The sequence below is a fragment of the Siphateles boraxobius genome, unplaced genomic scaffold, assembly GCF_051911475.1.
Source record: "Siphateles boraxobius isolate OS27281-9 unplaced genomic scaffold, OSU_SipBor_1 66, whole genome shotgun sequence".
NCBI classification, from domain to species: Eukaryota; Metazoa; Chordata; class Actinopteri; order Cypriniformes; family Leuciscidae; genus Siphateles; species Siphateles boraxobius.
Window position 1 is genome coordinate 22,139,698 of NW_027509193.1, and position 19,086 is coordinate 22,158,783.

A 19,086-nucleotide genomic window follows, 5' to 3' on the forward strand; every position below is an offset into this window, starting at 1 on the left:
TCTAGCTGGCTGTGTACAGGCCGCCATGCTACGGTTTCGTAGAATTCTTGAAAACTTGAAAGGTCTGTTGGTTTATTTGTATAGGTTGTATAGTATTTACAGTCATTACGTTCCTGTGTATATTGCGTGAATGACGGGTGGTTGGGCAGATATTGTGTTTTGCGGTAGGTGGTATGCCATACGGAACCGTTGCCACTGAAACTGCATATTAACGCACCAGTGGGGCTCGACAGCCTTAGTCAAACGGGTTGGCGCGTATGGTTGGGTTGCGGAGAGATTGTGAGATTGTGGTTAGGTCTCAGCAGCAACTGTTGGTTTATTTGTATAGGTTGTATAGTATTTACAGTCATTACGTTCCTGTATATATTGCGTGAATGACGGGTGGTTGGGCAGATATTGTGTTTTGTGGTAGGTGGTATGCCATACGGAACCGTTGCCACTGAAACTGCATATTAACGCACCAGTGGGGCTCGACAGCCTTAGTCAAACGGGTTGGCGCGTATGGTTGGGTTGCGGTGAGATTGTGGTTAGGTCTCAGCAGCAACTGTGGGTTTATTTGTATAGGTTGTATAGTATTTACAGTCATTACGTTCCTGTGTATATTGCGTGAATGACGGGTGGTTGGGCAGATATTGTGTTTTGTGGTAGGTGGTATGCCATACGGAACCGTTGCCACTGAAACTGCATATTAACGCACCAGTGGGGCTCGACAGCCTTAGTCAAACGGGTTGGCGCGTATGGTTGGGTTGCGGAGAGATTGTGAGATAGTGGTTAGGTCTCAGCAGCAAGAGGGAAGTAGAGGTCAGTAAGCTGGGCTGAGTTGAGTGGGGGACGGAGGGGGGTGACTCTGGGACGCCAGAGTCACTGTCGAGCCCTCTTGAGGTGTCGTGGGCTAGTCGACGAAACACTGAGGACGGAAGGTGCCCACTTGAAGACCCTAGAGATGTTCCCTACTCCGCTCAATCCAGAGGGTTGTTATGGGGGACCGCACTGTGGTTGCAGCCGTTGTGTGTGCTGACGCGCAATACACTGTATTAACACCAGACAGAAGATTCACGTCACTAGATGGAAAGAAGCGTAAATGGATGGAGAAGCATAGGTTACTGTAAAGCTACGTCTTAGTTGGTGATTATCTTGGCGAAAGCCGAGTACAAATCAGCATGAAGTTTTAACATCTACTCTCGTGTAATGGAAATCTTGGGGAGAACGCTCTTGCTAGTTGTTCTTGGAAGAATGAACTTACAAGGTGACGAGCACACAGAACGCTGCTGACAGTTTGAGGCGATGTGTTCTTGCTGGTATTGCGCAATACCCCCACACAGCGCCGTCTTCAGTACCCAAACATAACAAGAATTATTGATGATAACAGCCAGGTTTTTAGCATGACTGGCCGGTTGGCTCGCTAGCTACACCCGCGTGCGCTTATGGAGATTCTTCACTACCGAAAATGTTTGAGCATATTTTCGATTCGCCATAAATTTTCGTAAAAATGGCAATATTTGAAATCTACACAGTATATTTCTCGCCTCAAATGCTATCAGAAGTGAATTTAGTGATGAAATAGCATACGAAATTGTAGAAAAACGACTTACTGTTGTTCTGCCTTTCTGCTCCACGCTCCTTCCTTGAATGCCGAAATGAATGCTGGGATATATCTGCCGTCAAGTTCACACAAGTTACCAACCGATGCATCCTCGGTAAAATGGGCGTGTCAAGAACACTTCCGGGATTTTTAACCGTTCTTGCCAAAATGCAAACTTGTGTATTGAGACAGTACTTGGGCAGCGAATGATGACGTTTCACAAGTCCACAAGAACACAAGTACAGACAAGAACGCATATTGAGAAACGGCCACTGTGTGGCGAACAGGACGGCCGAGGGACGTGAGAGAACGGCGCGAGGCCGGTGGTGCGATTGCTAATGAGCAACACCTGTGAAGCACACCGGTCTCGCATCTCTCACGGAGGAGCGGAAGCATAAAGGAGGAGCGACGACGTTGATGATCGAGAGAGGAACAGGCCTGCATTTTAGTTGAGGTTTGTTTTTTGTATTTGTGTTTTATTTTAGCCAGCAGTCGTCCGCGAGGGGCTGCTGGCCGTTATGTTTATTTTAGGGAAGCCAGCAGTCGTCCGCGAGGGGCTTCTGGCGGTATTTTAGCTTGTTTTGTTTTATTTTAATTAGGGCTGCAACAACTAATCGATAAAATCGATTATAATCGATTATGAAAATCGTTGTCAACGAATGTCATTATCGATTAGTTGGTCTGCTTACGTCACGGGGAGCGTTTACTGGTACGCACACACACGCAAGGTCTCTCTCCCTCAGGCGCTCTGCCGAGCGCGCGCGCTACACGGTTTGGAGCAGTCTCTTCTGTCTCGCTTGCGCGATTTCGGGAGTTTGAACTAATTCGCGGGCATCAGGGAGCCGCAATCAATATGCGGGAGACTCCCGGGACTTCCGGGATCTTGGGATGTCTGTATTTTGTCTCGAGCATCAGGTTGCGCAATCAGTTCGCTCGCAACGTAAGTGATGGATTAAAATAGCGCTACCGCAGAAATAGGTTCAATTAAAACGGTCTTTACAAAGCGAAGCACTAAATATAAAGGCAGTTAATAACAGCAGCAGTAAAATATTGTTTTTTAGTCACTGTACTCAGTGGTTTTCAGCGAATGCTTGTGCACTAATGCATAATTTCTCCTGTCCTTTACTCAAGCCTGGTAACGTTACCTCCATTCCGTTCTCTTTTTATAGCATTTGTCTACTAAGTTTTAATTGTTTTTCAAACGCGATCTACTGCGGCTCTACATTCACACAATTGTTTTCAGTCTTTCTATATTTATTTAATCAATTTATCCTTATATTATTCTTTTATATATTATATATAATATATATTATATTCTTTATCCTTATATTCCTTATATATAATTAATTTTAAATAAAAATTAAATGAATTATATATTTTAGATGTTTTTAGTTTGTTTTTAGTTCAGATATTCACATCTGAACAACATGTCTGTGTAAATTTGTTTTAACAAAAATTGTGTTAAAACATAATATGTTGGATATCATTTTTTTAACAATAATCATGTTTGTCAACTTGCCATCAGCAATTATCATTAAAAACAATGCAAATATTGATATTAGTAAAACTCAATGTGTGGCTTTTGCACTTTTTAAAGTACACTTTTACACATAAATACCCTGATTTACGGTTTTATTTAGTTATAATAAAAAAAATCTAATTTAATTTCTATCCGATTAATCGATTAATCGAAAAAATAATCGTCCGATTAATCGATTATCAAAATAATCGTTAGTTGCAGCCCTAATTTTAATAAAGTTTATTTGAATGTTCGTCGGTTCTCGCCTCCTTCCCTGAACATTGCAACAGACTGATACAAAATCCCTTGACAATTGTTAGCAGCATGCGTCACAGATATAACAAAATGCAAAAATAGAGATGGGGCCATTAGCTTTACAACACACCACTCTTGTGCAATTCAAACAGATAAAAATAGACTTCTTTAGAGAAACAGTGCCCTCGTACTATTTATCCACCACAATGTCGCTGGTTCAGACTAAATCAATCAAGCCCAGAAACAGTCATTCAGTTCTTTGGTTTCCCAACAGATTGGACCACCTAACCTTTTCTAATGCATCACCTGATCTTTGGGTTAATTTTGCATTATAAACTGAAGCTGTCTGTGCTTTTATTTATTTTTAGATATTGTAATGATTTAGTAATTACTTTTTTTCTGCATACATGAACAAAAATAAGATTAAAATAACAAAAATATACAGTCTAAGAAATAAGTAAAGAACGTGTGTCATTTTGGGCTGTGACCTGAGTTTTAAGACTCATTTTAATCAAGTGATAAAAACGTGCTTTTTTATCATCTGAGAAATATTGCTAAGATTTGTCTTTTATTATTTTTGGATGATGCTAAGAAACTCATTTATGCTTTTATGTTCTCTCATCTTGATAATTGTAATGCTATGAATACTGGCTTACCTAAGGGTTCTACTGTATAGCGAAGTTACAATTGATACAAAATCAGCCAGAGTACTAATGAAATTAAAAAGTAAAGAGCATATTACACAGGTTTTAATGGAATTACATTGGTTACCAATTCATCAAAGGATTGACTTCAGGGTTATTTTATTGCTTTGTAAAACACTGCATAATCTGGCACCTTTATACATTTCAGACTGTCTGTCGAGATACGTTCCAAATCGTAGTTTATACCATCCTCGAGCGCTAATCTTCTGGCACATTATACAGTAAATCTATCTGGTGGTACTTTTTTTAGCCACTAAGCTCCAAAAATTTGGAATTTTCTACCAAATGAAGTGAAAGAGGCTACATATTTTTAAAACAATATGGTGTGAAGTAGAAACATTGATAAGCTACGTAACATGCTATCTGTTTCTGATGCAGAAAAGCTAGTTCATGCATTCATGACATCGAGAATAGATTACTGTAATGCTTTATTAGCTGGTTGTCCTGCATCCTCAATAAACAAGCTACAGTTAGTGCAAAATGCAGCCGCTAGAGTTCTTACTAGATCAAGAAAATATGATCATATAACACCTATTTTATCATCTCTACACTGGTTACCTATTAAGTTACGTATCAATTACAAAGTATTCCTACTGACCTATAAAGCCCTAAATGGTTTAGCTCCTGTGTATTTAACAGACCTTCTATCGCCATACAATCCATCGCGCTCTTTAAGATCACTAAATTCGAGGCTTCTGGTCATTCCTAGGATATCTAAGTCCACTAAAGGAGGGAGGGCGTTCTCACATTTAGCTCCTAAACTCTGGAATAGCCTTCCTGATATTGTTCGAGACTCAGACTCGCTGTCCCAGTTTAAAACTAGATTAAAGACGCATCTCTTTAACCAAGCATTCACTTAATGCTTAACCTTTAATACTACTGCTGAATCAGTTCGAATACATTAACATTATGAACATCAGCTATGCTAATTATTTCCCATCTGCCTTTCTGCTGTTATCTCGGTTTGTAGTCCCGAGGTAAATAGCGTTCGTCAGCTCCAGTTTGTATCCAGCCTCTCACGGAGACTTCAGATGCCCCAACGCCTGTGAAGAGACGACTCGACGCCTGTCAAGAGACGACTCAAAACCGGCGATATGTTATGCCATAAATTAATACATGATTAACTAACTGTATTTTTCTATGTACATTTCCGAAATGCACTTTCTGTAAAGCTGCTTTGAGACTATGTGTATTGTGAAAAGCGCTATACAAATAAATTTGAATTGAATTGAATTGAATTTGAATTGAATTGAATTGAATTGAATTGAATTGAAGTTGTGTGTAAGTGTTTTATGTTTTCATTTTACCTTCTGATTCTCTTCTAGTTTTTTTAATGTTTAATCTATATTATTTCATATTGATATTGAGGTGAAACTTTTTTGCCAATTCCTTTATTGTACATTGTGAACCTTTTATAGTTGTTTTCGAATATCTTTATTTTGACATTGTGTAAATTTGTATTCCCATTATTTATTTTTATGATTGTAAAGCACTGAGTTACATTCCATGTATGAAAAATGCTATTCAAATAAATTTGTGAAAAAAACAACAAAAAAAAACAATTGTTTACTAAATTTAGTACAAATTATTATTACAGCTGTTTTCCCCATCAAGCCCTCTTAGACACTACTAAGCAAGTCTAAAGATAAAAGCGTAATGGTGTTGAAATGCAATAGGCCACAAAGTACAGGAAGTATTCAGACAATGGAGGTAAAAAGACTGAGTGACAGAAATTATGTACCAGGTACAATCATGTAACACTGAATAGATTAAATTTAGTCAGGGTGAGCTGACACAATTCAAATTTTATGAAGTGGCTGAAAATGTCCTCAGTTTTATTGACACACTACAGAGTTAAGAAAGGGTGAGATCATTTGGGTTGTTTTCTGTGTAAATATGAGGGGTCCCCTTTGCATAACATTGGGACATGACTAAACAGGCCAGCATTGCCACATACATACGCTCAAATGTGGGTTGTGTTACATGCATTATGGCCTACAATTACAACTATAATTTATATATATATAGATATATATGCACTTAGATGCAAAAGCCTCTAAGTGCCATCTGAAATTTTCTTCTAGAATGATCATTTTTATCAAGCTCGTATATTGAAGTTCATATATATATATTTAAATATATATTTATATATATAATGTTGCCACTATTTTCTAAAAGCCAAAATGTAAGAAAAACTGCAACACATTTTATCAGTGCTACTTTTAACTTGGCACCATGTTGATTTTACTTAAAACGAGAAGGCAGCAATTAAAATTAAGTTAAAAAAATCCTTTACATAAATTGTTGCATTACTTATGTTTACAGGTATAAAATAAACAATAAATCCAATAATTTGTTTACATACTAAGATTCTAATGCACTGTCTACAGCTAATTGTCTATTTGGATTATATATATTGCTGCCACTCCTAAAAAATTTAATTGGGTAAAACCCTATCTAAAGGGAAATAATAGTTAAATTTTGAAATCACTATCATTGTAATTATTTCAAACATTGCACATGTTTAGACATCCTGTTTCACAACCATAAAGAATATGGAAGAAAAAATAACCACTTCAAGTTTAAAAACAAGCTCAAACAAAACCATGCCTTTTATTTTCCTCTATAGACCAGTATTCCAATTAAACCAGACACATCAAGAAAGAACTGGACTAAATTGTTATAAATACAATGTGAGCAGCTTAGATATGTTTAATCTTAGCTTTAAAGCTTAAAGTCGGCATGAAATTGTAAAAATGGTTGAATTGATGGATGGTTGTGGTTTTGCTATTGCTGTGATGTCATGTGAGTGACAGGCTGGCCCGCCCTCGCGCCAGTAAACACGTCATCATAGAAGAGAAGAGATGTTGCTGGAAAAGGAAGGGGCAGTTATTTTGATTAAAGATTACAAGGGTACATGAATTTAAAAAAAATGTACATGGATAAGTCATTCATAATAATTGCGGCAATATTCCATAAAAATACGAGTTGTCAATTTTGATTTCAAAGTGACTTTATGTAATTTTTGTTCTGTTAAAAAAATGTATCCATCCCACATCTATTGTATAAGTAAAAAAAACTGTAGATTGATTCCCCCGAAAAAATTTAATCACTGTAAATCTGTGGTGCTATAAAAACATCACTCTGTTTTTAAACATACCGACCAGCCTGACGTATTAGCAACACCGGCTCATCCAATGTTGTGAGTTTGGGGCGGTTTTATGTCTTTGGTTGACCAGTGACAGTCAGGTGGAGTTTATTTTGGATACAATCATTATTTTTGCAGTACTTTATGGTAATGCTAACAGAAATCTGTAGCCTTGCAGGACATGTGACAGTGACTGTAGGTTATCTTTAACTCCGCTCTCCTGATTCTTAGCCATACACACCCAACAAGAGGAAGCGGCCATTATCAATCCAGGACATTCAGTAATCACTAAGCTTTTGTGTGACAGAGTTAAGTTAAGTTAAGTTTAAGTCTTGAGTGACAGAGACAGAAGCAGTGAGACATGTAGGAAGAAAAGACCAAACCATCTGTCAGTTCCAGTGTCAAGTCAAGTGCTGTCAAAGGAAACATTCTAGCACATGTGAAATGTGTGACATGGTCCTGAAAATGACTGTGATCAACGTTCCAAGTCGACATGCCTCTGAAGAGGAGAGGAATTTCAAAGCATGGGTTAATTTTACGGGAGATTTGTGTTGCCGCTGATTCACCTGTCAACTCAACTGTGATGACAGGGCAGGTCAGGAAAGGGGAGGGAGGCAGTGAAGGAAAAGGAGCCAGAAACTGATAAAAAATATGTGCTATAGTGCAGAGTCTCTATTGCCTCAGTAAGCTCTGTTGGGCAATGATCCAAAATAAAGGATTAACAAAGAGATTCATTCATCCGCTCAAAATTATTCACTTCCAGATGAGACATGGGAGACATTTTTTTAGCATGAAACCTCACAGAATTCCACATGGAAGTATTGCATTCAATCCAACAGGTAGAAATTCAGTTTTTGCCGATGATCTTCACACTTAACCGTGTCCAATAAACAAAATGGAGGTACAAAATGACTCATAACAGGAATCATAAGTTCATCCAAGCATTAAACTGTTGCAGAAAGAGCTGAGAGTATGTTATAATTAATAAGTTATCTGTGTGATTTACGCCCTGCCCTGTATGCGTGAACATGTCTAGTGAAGTCTTATTGTGTTAGTGTTTGATTACTTTTCATTGTGAGTTACTGATTTACCTCAAGTGCTTAGGGTGTGCACACTCAATACAAAGTGTTTCATAATCTTTGAAATATGTAAATCAATAAAAACAAACTTGAAGTGCTGATGACTATTAAGTGATATTTCAGCCACAGAAATAACACTGTCATAATTTACTCCCTGTCATGTTGTTCCATGTTGTTGTTGTTGTTTTTTGACACCGTTATCATTCCTTCAATGGGCAAAAGCAGATGAAACATTCTTCAAAAAAAAAGTCAAACAGGTTAGGAACAACAAGAGGGTGAGTAAATGATGACAGAATTTTTATTTTTGGGTGAACTATCATCGTTCTTGGAGTGGGGGCCAAAGTTGTACCTGAGGGATATTCTCTGAATGAGATCACATACACTGTGTGCTGCCAGAGAAAGACGGAGAAAAAGGACTGACTGATTACATGATCCAACATGTGTGTGCTAGGAGTTGGGTGTGCTGTGACAATGACTTTGGCAGGCCCGAGGAAACACTACATTCCTGCCAAATCATTGTGTACACAGAGAGTTCGGCTTATGACTTTGTCAAGATTATAGGGAAGAAACATGCGGCTGTTCTCAGTGGAAGAGCTCTATGTAGCGCCGCAGGCTCCGTTACACAACGAAGGGGAAATAGTGAAGTTAAAACTCTGGGAACAAGCAATGAATGTTTGCCACTGGAACTGTAATACAGGGAATCTAGCATGTCCAGTAAATATGGTCACACAAATGAGTTGATGTGATGATCTCCCTTGTACTAGGACAGACGATTTTAAAATCTTAAAAACTGTGGGAGTCCACAGACATAAGGGTAATTTCAAACGATTTTTAACATTATAATCCTCGGAAAGCACACACTAGATTCGTCCGGACCGCGAGACCACACACCTGTCGATTGTAGTAACATTTTCACAGTGAGACGAGATCTCATGGAGACTCGTGAGATCAAACGTGACTTAAGAAGAAAAACAAATGGAGAACAATCGACATCGTCAGCTGGTTCTTATGGCGTGAGTTTAGTTTTACTGGGTTATGGGAATATTCCAGTAAAAGATTATTCCCATAAAATATTCCCATAAAATATCCAAGTAAAAGAATATTGGTGATCTTCTTTCTCAATACTCCACTTTTGTGGGAAATTTGTGGTTGCCAAGTTTCAGCTATTGAAGCAGGCCACATCCAGTCATTGAAGCTTGCTTGTTCTCATTGGCTTAAGAACCCTAAAAATCTAACATGTTTGATTTGTACGATTGGGGATTGTGCGGGCTCCGGGAACAATAAAATAATCGAAATGACACCACACAATTGAGGATTTTTTGGACAAAATGTTGGTTGCGTGAAGCCTCGAATCGGGCCAAACCCCACCAGATCATTGGGAGTTGCTAACGGGCCAAAAATTGGGCTTAAATCTACAAGTGTGTGGCCAGCCTTAAAAGCCGTATTTCCACTGTCAGGGCAAAAGTGGGCGTGCTAGTCACTTCCGGGGCTTAATCGGGTCTCGTCTGGGCTTTCTCGGGGCCAACGGCCAGGGTTTTTTGGTCCGCCGAGTACCTTGGTCCAAAGCGGGCCAACTGGGGCTTGAGGAGTGGTTACGAACAAAGGCAGCGCCATGGATGATTTCACATATTAACTTTTTGCATGAAAGACTTTTAAAATCATTTTAGCTCAAAACTCACTTTCAGCCAACAGCGAGGGTTTGTAATAACTTCTGTTTGTGATTTGATGTGGATTCTGATCATCCTATAAAGCAGAAATGTTTATATGAAATACAAAAAAACGATGCGCGCTAACCATTACCACAGTAAACATGGTAAATACGACTGCTTCGACAAATCATGAAATCAGACAATGTACCGAAATCAGACAAATCATATAGGCTATCACAATCATGTAGGCTATTTATTTTATCTGTCGTTATGTCTCGTCTCTTTATACCGGACTTTCTGAAACCAATATTTAGCTCTGCATATGTCATAAAATAAAGTAACTCCAGTTTTCTGGGAGCTTCATCTATTTCTCTGACTGAAAATCTAACTGTATTGGGACTGTCACTGGAGAGAGTGCTAAAGCTCCTCAGGTCGTATTTTTGGTGGACTTTTTTTTAGAAATTATCATTCTTTCTAATTGTGATTACAATAAGAAAGTAGGCCTACGTGTAAGCATGTGTGTCCTCTCTCTTTTGTAAATTAACGGTAAATACCACTTTATTTCTGTGTGACTAATATGATCAAATTAATTATGATCAATGTATCACTTATTTAAGTACACAACAAAAATGGCAACAAACGGACACTTTTATCATGTTGGTTTTGCGATCTCGCTACCCTGATACCACACATCACAGAGACACGGATTTGATGTTCAGAGTGTTTTGCTCATCTGCAATACCTCATAGGACGCTTCCTGTCATATATCAAATAAACGTCAGAAAATTTCTTTAAGATGTTTATGATTTAGAATGTATTTAAAACTGACAAAATGGGTTTACCCTTACGAAAAAGAAGTATACTTCAAGTTCATTTTATGAAGTATACTTAAGTATACTTTATGTACTAAGTATACTAATATCAATGTGTACATGTAGTAAACTTCTAAGTATACTATGTCAATACTGCTTGGGACTAAATTGGCCCACTTTTAGTATATTAAAGTATACGTTTAAGTGTACTATAAGTGTAACAGTAGTAAACTTTATGTACACAACTAGGTTTCTCATTTTAATACATCTTTACTACAAGTGAACTTATAAGTATACAAGTAATTTACTATTTTAATACAAGTAGAATTTTTTAGTTTATTTAAGTACACACTGAAGTGTACTCTCAGTAAACTACTAGTTTAGTAGTTTATACTGCAAAGTATACTTGTTAGTTTTCTTTACGTGAACATAAAATTATACTTATAGTTTACTATTTATATATTATTTTTGCACTGTCAGTATACTACTATGATCAAAGTTGGATATTATTTATACTTGAAAAATACCTTTAACTGTACTTTTACTAAATTTAAAAATATTTTATTAGCTTCATGCTTGCTTTTTTTATCAACACTTTATGAAACGGTAAGTTTCATAAAGAAAGCCAATATTTTAAACAAAAAAGTTATGAAAATCACATTTTTGCCTTGATCAGATTCAGAACGATGATCAAAACACAGATGGGGTAGATCGAGTCCAACACCCCCAAAGCTTCACAGTCGTTTTCTCTTCATGTGTGACGCTTCATTTCATTTGGGAACATTAAGCAGTTTTGATATACATGCTGTTTAATGTTTGATGATCACGTTATTTTACATTTGCGTGAGGAATCTTCACTCACTTGTTTCAGCTTCTTCTTCTCCTGTGTTTTGATCCGGATATTCTGTACTAGAAGATGTGTCATAGCGACCCTACCGTATAACAGTGAAAACATGGATAGCTGGAAAATTCAGTCAATTTCTGTGTACACTCAAGGGTGTATATTACGTCATTGATAGGCGACAATGACCAGGGACGAGACACTTTGGGTGCTTCTCAATATCCCTCCTCGTCTCCTCGCTCCTCTGTCCTCCATCCTATGACCCGGAAACCAATCAAGCACAGCCATCTTGAAGGACATCTCAATTCTCTAATTGCACCGTGAGGAGTCGAGGATCGAGGAGTGAGGAGGCTTTTAGAGGAGTCATGAGCGAGGATACACAGCTGTATCCTATGCGGAAGTGTTTTATTGACTAAACGTGACGCACATATACATTCTCCTCCCCCTTCACATCGGTGACAACAATTTGAATTTGTACTTTACCCTTGCTGTTTTTATAAACCACACATCTCACATATTTCAACAGGGTATCTTGCTTTATTATTATTCATTATGAATTTCTTAAATAAACAAACTTCAACAACATAAGGGCAGATCCTTTGAGCGCTGCTGATGACGCTATGAAGTGACGCTCAAGTGATCAAGTATTTCTAATGTATAAAAAAAGCTTTCATTTGATACCTCCGTCCTCATTTTCTTTCCTTGCGTCCTTCCCTCACAACCTATAGGGGGAGGAGCTGAGGCGCTAGGAAAGGAAGCGAGGAAAGGAAACGAGGATGCACAAATAAGAAATGAAAAGCACCCTATCAGAGCCCGTCTACGGACAAGGGGGTAATCCATCAGCCGGAAACTGAAGCCTCGCGGGAGCCGCCATTGTAGCAGAACTTCACCTGCTGTTAGCATTCCATTGACTCCCATTCATTTTGGCGTCACTTTGACAGCGAATATCCTTACATCTGAGGCGTCCAAAAACTTCATTTGTCCATTATTTATTTCTAAAGAAACACGACAATGTATAAAAGGCTCCATTAATTTGTATCTTACGTTATGGCCCCGTAGAAGCCGTTTTTGTAAAAATAGGCTAACAAATATGTCATAACCACGCGACTCTCAGTCGCACTTTAGAGAATTTACCATATAGACAGGAGGAGAAGCTCGCAGACAATCTTTTAGTGTCTATGAGGCAATCGGGGGGAAATAATGTCAAGGCAGAAGCCCATAGATAGAGAGTCCATAAAAGCAACGGGACAAAATATTTCAACAACGTTTTTGAGGAATTAGGTGATTCAGATTTGTCTTGGCACAGCTACTAGAAGATTTACAACTGTCAGACTGTCTCAAGCTCAGTTTGAGCCTGCGCAGTCGCTCAGCCATCAGGAAGTGAGTGCTCTAATCGGGCTTCAGTTTTCTCTGTTGAAATCAAGGGGGTCGCTGTGTCCATTTCTTTTACTGTCTAAGTGTACACTACCAGTGGACTAGCCTACACAAAAATTCAGATACGCAGAATTAGAAACATATCTGTTTTATATCAATATTCTAATCCATATTTTCAAACAATGTAAGTTTCATAAGAGTGTATGAAAAACTATGTAAAAAAGTAGGTTATATTTAATAGGTTAAGCCAAGTATACTTTGAATACTTAATTATACTTTTAAGTATATCTCGATCAAATATATAGAAAGTATACTTTCTTATTTTTAGTTTAAAAGAAGTATAATAATAGAACACTTGAATAAACTAATTTTTCGTAAGGGTAGACAGTCTTCTTTCTTTTTTCCTTCAGAGGGTTTTTCAAATGTTTCTGCAAATCATAAAATTAGGTTAGCCCACAGGTTAGTCAGTGTGCGTATTTTCACTCGAATTTTTCACTTGCCAAAGTCGCGTTCATTAGAGGTGGTAACCAGAACAGCATGATGCTTGCGTTTATAATTGCGATCAGTGTGGGAGGTACACGTAGCTCACATAAACACCAACAAATTGTGTTTGTTATATAGGCCCATATAAATTATATAGGCCCATAAGTTTATAATAAATTTATCACAAATGTATGACAAAAAAGATTACATTTTGCTAACTGCGCTAACTTTGGCTAACTTTATTCATTTTCACACCATGCAAAACGTATGACATTCTCAAGGAAAGAACACATCTAATAAATAATTGTGCAAGATCCCAACGTTTGTCATAAAGTAAGTAGCCTACTGGAGATATTTATTTACAAAAAGTATCAATTCAGTAGCCTAATAATAATCGAACTAACCCTGACGAAAGATTCACAGCACGTGAGAAAAAAAAATATTTAATTGAAAATTTGGGAGATAGTTTTCAGTTAATCGGTTAATTGTGCCTACTATCCTACTATGCCTACTTTAAAATTGTTTATAAAATTATAAGATAAGTTTTTAGATGTTACAATGAATTCTAATAATTTGCATACATGCTGTGTTAGTAAATCGACTGTTTAAAATAAAAAAAGAGGATATAACAGCAAAAATGAACTTTTCAAGGTTGCTTTCACTTTTACATAAGCTAGTGGTCTCTAGACTAATATCCATTTTATGAGAGCAGATATCACATCGGTTGTCAGTTTACACGAAACGTTCGCTGGTCTTGTACTCACCAGAATATGTTTTCTTCATGTTCATAGGGTCCCTTTTGTCCTGAGAATTTCAACTTTAGTCTAGGTCCTTATCTGAGATTGCAACATCTGAAATCGATCGTTGGGTAATGGGTAGAATGTATCTGGTACTCCGCAAAGCACATGAATCACGATCAAAATGTGTGTTTTTAATTCGTCCTTACACTAAACCAACTAAATCGGTTAGAACTAAACTTCTATACACCTCCTCCAGCTTTACCTGTCCGCACCCACGCGCGCGCACACCTGTGAATAACTCCGCCTTAGGGATAGAGATAGGACGCCTGAAGGTTTGACGCTGGAATTGTTTGTTAGGCTTCTTGACAAATAAAATGCAGCTGTTTTTTTAAACAGGGTTTTAGGATAAAATTAGTATGTCTATAAAAGGAAAATGTAGGCTACATACATTTTATAGTAGTTTAGTGTAGGCTAACTGATATGCATGTCTCTTTAGAGTGCACGATTTAATAGCCTAGTTTGTTTTTTCACAGCTATTTCCACATACTTTTATTATGGTTAAAAAAGCGGTAAAAGCAAAATCATAAAAACAGTAAACAATTATGATAAACAATTCAGGAAACAGCAAAAAATCTAAAAGGTATCTTACAAAAATATCATTGTGTATTGACTGTACCCTACATAATTCCCCTTTGTTGTTAAGTGTAGCTCTACACTGTTGGTCATAAACTCAGTACTTTGTTCTTTGAGTTTTTCTTTATGACTGTTCAGGGATCGTGGTCTCTTCAAATGTTATGTATGCGTGATGACGTGAGATGCTTTTTCAGCACCATTTTGTTTCAGTGTTTTGCCTACAAAAAAATAAATGACACACGCATTCGTGTGCTCAACGTGAGAAGTTATCTCTTGCAATTTACTGTAATTTCCACACTGGTGACCCCGACGTTAGTCTGCTGGACGTAGCCTATCCAGAGACACAACACGACCATGACCACGAACGCTGTCACCCTCAAAATCCCCAAATTCTGGGAATCGTCTGCATCGGCATGGTTCGCCCAGACTGAAGTGTTGTTCGCATTGCGTGAGAACACTGTGGATACAACAAAATACTACTTCGTTGTGTCGGCTCTCTGTAATTCAACGGCATCCAGAGTGGTGAGCCTTCTTACAAATCCTCCGGCAACTGAGAAGTATACAGCACTCAAAGCCCACCTGTTGAAAACATTTGAACTGCCTTCAAGGACTGGGTGACAGCAAACTGTCAGAGCTCATGGACCATATGCTGGATCTTTTGGGCGAGCACAGACCCGATTTTCTTTTCATCCAGCTTTTCCTGCATCACCTGCCTTCCCAAGTGAGAGCTGCTATAGCCAACACCACAATCACTGACTGTCAGAGACTGCCTGAGGAGGCTGATAAATTTCGCTTTGGTGACATGGGACAACTCCACCTTCATAGCGGCAACCACTTCTCGTCGTCAGCAGTCTTCTGTCTCCCAACAACCTTCAGGCTTGTGCTTCTACCATGCAAAGTTTGGAACCAAGGCTAAGAAATGTTGCTCACCACGCAGTTTCGGCGGGTCGGGAAATGCCAGAGCCGGCGTTCAGTACTAGTCATGAGTGTCGGCCGCGTAGGCAGGCTTCTTTTCATCCACGACAGCATCACTGGATGGCGTTTTCTGTGCGACACGGGAGCACAGAGGAGTGTCCTGCCTGCATCCCGTTTGGACATGGTGACCAACAGCCATGGCCCCCCTATGGAAGCTGCCAATGGTAGCCCCATCCGCACATATGGGACGAGGTACGTCGAATTGTGTTTCGGAAGACAGCAGTTCGGCTGGGACTTTGTTACAGCAAAGGTTGCCGTCCCCCTCCTCGGCGCTGATTTTTTGTGTGCCCATGGACTATTGGTGGATGTAAAGAACACTTTCGTTCCCTGCTGGAAGGCTGACACTTCCCTGCTTTTGTGCACCGTAGGCTGTTGAATTTTGCCATGGCCAAGGTGGCTGAGCCGTGGTCCGCCCGCCAGCAACGTCATCTGTCCTACATTTCAGAGTTCACCACAGACTTGCAGCACGTTGCTGGTAAGAACAACTGCGTACTGACTACCTATCTACCTAGACTACCTATCACGGGCTGTGGCGGGGGCAGTCCATCTGGGTTTGGATAACAACCGCATAGCGGCAACTCAGGCCACAGACCCGGATGTTTAACTCCTGAAAACCTCGACTACAGGGCTGCAGATCAAAGACGTGGTTTTTGGCGATGCCGGCACCACACTCCTGTGTGACATCTCCATGGGTAGTCCTCGGCCGGTCGTTCCCCAGGGATGGAGACGACAAGTTTTTGATGCCATCCATGGTCCTCCCACCCAGGTTCGAAAGCGTCACAGAGACTGGTTGCAGCAAAGTTTGTTTGGCACGGCCTCAAGAAGGACGTTAGGCATTGGGTTAGGGATTCAACAACTGTGTTGAGTGCCAACGGGCCAAAGTACACCGCAACACTAAAGCCCCGTTAGAGTCGTTCCCAGTTCCAGAGAGACGTTTTGAACATGTGAACGTGGACCTGGTCGGTCCTCTGCCCTCCTCTCACGGTTTCACATATCTGTTAACCATGGTTGACAGGACCACCTGCTGGCCCGAGGCTGTGCCTCTGACGTCAGTGGCGTCTGTTGAGATGACACAGGGATTTATTGGCACCTGGGTTGCCCGTTTCAGCACTCCTTCGGACATATCCTCTTACCGAGACGCGCAGTTCACGTCTGAGCTGTGGGACGCAGTCGCACAGAGCCTCGGAGTGAAACTCCACCGCACTACCGCATATCACCTGCAGGCTAACGGACTCTGTGAATTTTCGTAGATCAATAATTGACCTAATTATTAATAATTAGCCTTAATTATTAAGGCTGCCCTGTGTGCCAGCCTCAAAGACAGCAACTGGCTCGACAAGGTCCCGTGGGTGATGCTGGGCATCAGAACTGCGCCAAAGGAGGATCTTTAGTCCTCATCTGCAGAGCTTGTTTATGGACAGCCGCTGCAGGTACCAGGGGATTTTGTCCCTAGCACCACAGTTCCCTGGTCTGCTACTTTCCAGTGGTCTAATCTACTGGACAATGCGAGGCTTTTCGCACCTGTCCCTACTTCCCGTCACGTTCTCCCTCAGTCACACATCCCAGCTGGAATTCAGACGGCTGACTAGGTTTTCATTCGCCACGATGCCCACAGGGGACCACTGCGCCCGCCCTACGAGGGACCATTCCGGGTTCTGGAGACGGGGGACAAACATTTTGTGGTGGACAGGGGCAGCAAACCGGAGCGACTCTCCATTGACCACCTCAAACCGACTTACTTTGACCTGGCCCAGCCCCCACAATGCGGACGGCCTCCTGCTCTGCCCCCACCCCTTGCTCCCCTCCCTCCCAAGCCTCACACACTCCGTGCCCCACATCTGTGTCATGACGGGACACCGGCTGGAGTGGGGTCTCCTCGACCTCCAGTACAGCACAGCCGTTGTGGCCTGTTGATAAGCCCACCTACCCGTTGACTGTTTGGTTCTTCTTCTGATATGGTGAATTCTGGGGGGACATATGTAGTGACTGTGACATACATAATTTTCAGCGCCATTTTGTTTCAGTGTTTTGCCTACAAAAAATAAATGACGCATGCATTTGTGTGCTCAACGTGAAAAGTTGTCTCTTGCAATTTACTGCAATTTCCACAATAATATATTTCGGGCCAGAAAATAGGCTATTACTGTATAGATTTTTAAGATTTAAAACAACGTTCTCCATGACATTTACAAGAAGCCTTGCTTGAAAACACAGTTTTTAGAAAACACCTTCAGTATAGTTGAATCTGAATGTTTTTCAGTGTACAAAATATAGTATTGAAATTTTTGTTTTTAAGGACTGTGAACTAGGTGTTTGAAACAACATTCAAAACAATTGCTATCAAAACACATTTGTTTCAAAATACGTATAACCCTTGTGAGAGGCAGGGAGACCTATAGGAACTTGCAACTGCTGTAAAATTGAGAATGTATCTTTAAAGTTTTGTAAAATGGTTTGAAACGTTATGGTTTAGGATTTCGGTTAATGGGTTTTAGTAAACATTGAGAAAGGCTGTAATACATCACACCAGGGGCCTTTTTCAGAAAGGAGGTTAAGTGAAAACTCTGAGTATGTTCCCTGAAATGAGGGAAACTCTGGGTTTTCCGTTTCAGAATGGGAGGTATGTCAAACCTGAGAAAGCAGGGTAAGTCAAGCCCGTTTCTGATAGGAATGTCCTTTTATACTTAGATACAAACTCAGATTGTATAGGCTACTCCACATAATAATGTGAAGAAATGTGAATGTGAGATTGTTTGATATGTAGACACATAATATTAACATTACCTCTGTAGCCCTCTCTGTGGCGTCAGAAACTGTTTCTTCATCCCGATCGTCCTGTGAGGATGAGCATTTAGTTGAGTACACTTTATAATACCATTTGTCATAATTTCTGGTGTATTGAGTAGGCTACTTCCAACTGTATGGGGTTCTGTTGGGACAGGAGGCTCCAAAAGACAGATATTACCATCAGAATCTGTTGGGAACAACAATACAACCCAACCCAAAGTAAAATTAATGGAAATATCAAAAATAGCCTAAATAAAAAATAACACATAGACCTCTTACATTTTATGAAGGCCCTTGAATCTTCGGGAGTGACTGGCTCTGATGAAGTCCCTCCAGGAATTCCCTCAGCCATTGGCTTCCAGTATTCAGCCTCAGGGCCATCTCCAACTCCTCTACATCTCCATCTCCATCTCCTCTGCATCTCCATCTCCTCTACATCTCCCTCTCCATCTCCTCTGCATCTCCATCTCCTCTGCAAGACTATCTCCATCTCCTGTGCATCTCC

General features: G+C 39.8%; 1 protein-coding gene across 2 annotated transcripts in view; it reads right to left on the minus strand.

Moving 5' to 3' along the window:
* Positions 1-14,493, minus strand: part of septin9a (septin 9a) — an 88,942-nt gene extending 74,449 nt beyond the window's left edge. Inside the window, exon 1 of one of the 2 annotated variants that reach the window (XM_077212979.1) lies at positions 14,211-14,493. In XM_077212979.1, the coding sequence (XP_077069094.1) occupies positions 14,211-14,235 (25 nt within the window). In that variant the 5' untranslated portion in view covers positions 14,236-14,493. The remainder of the gene's footprint in view (positions 1-14,210) is intronic. The other variant, XM_077212978.1, reaches the window with a different exon arrangement.
* Positions 14,494-19,086: the final 4,593 nt, after the last annotated feature.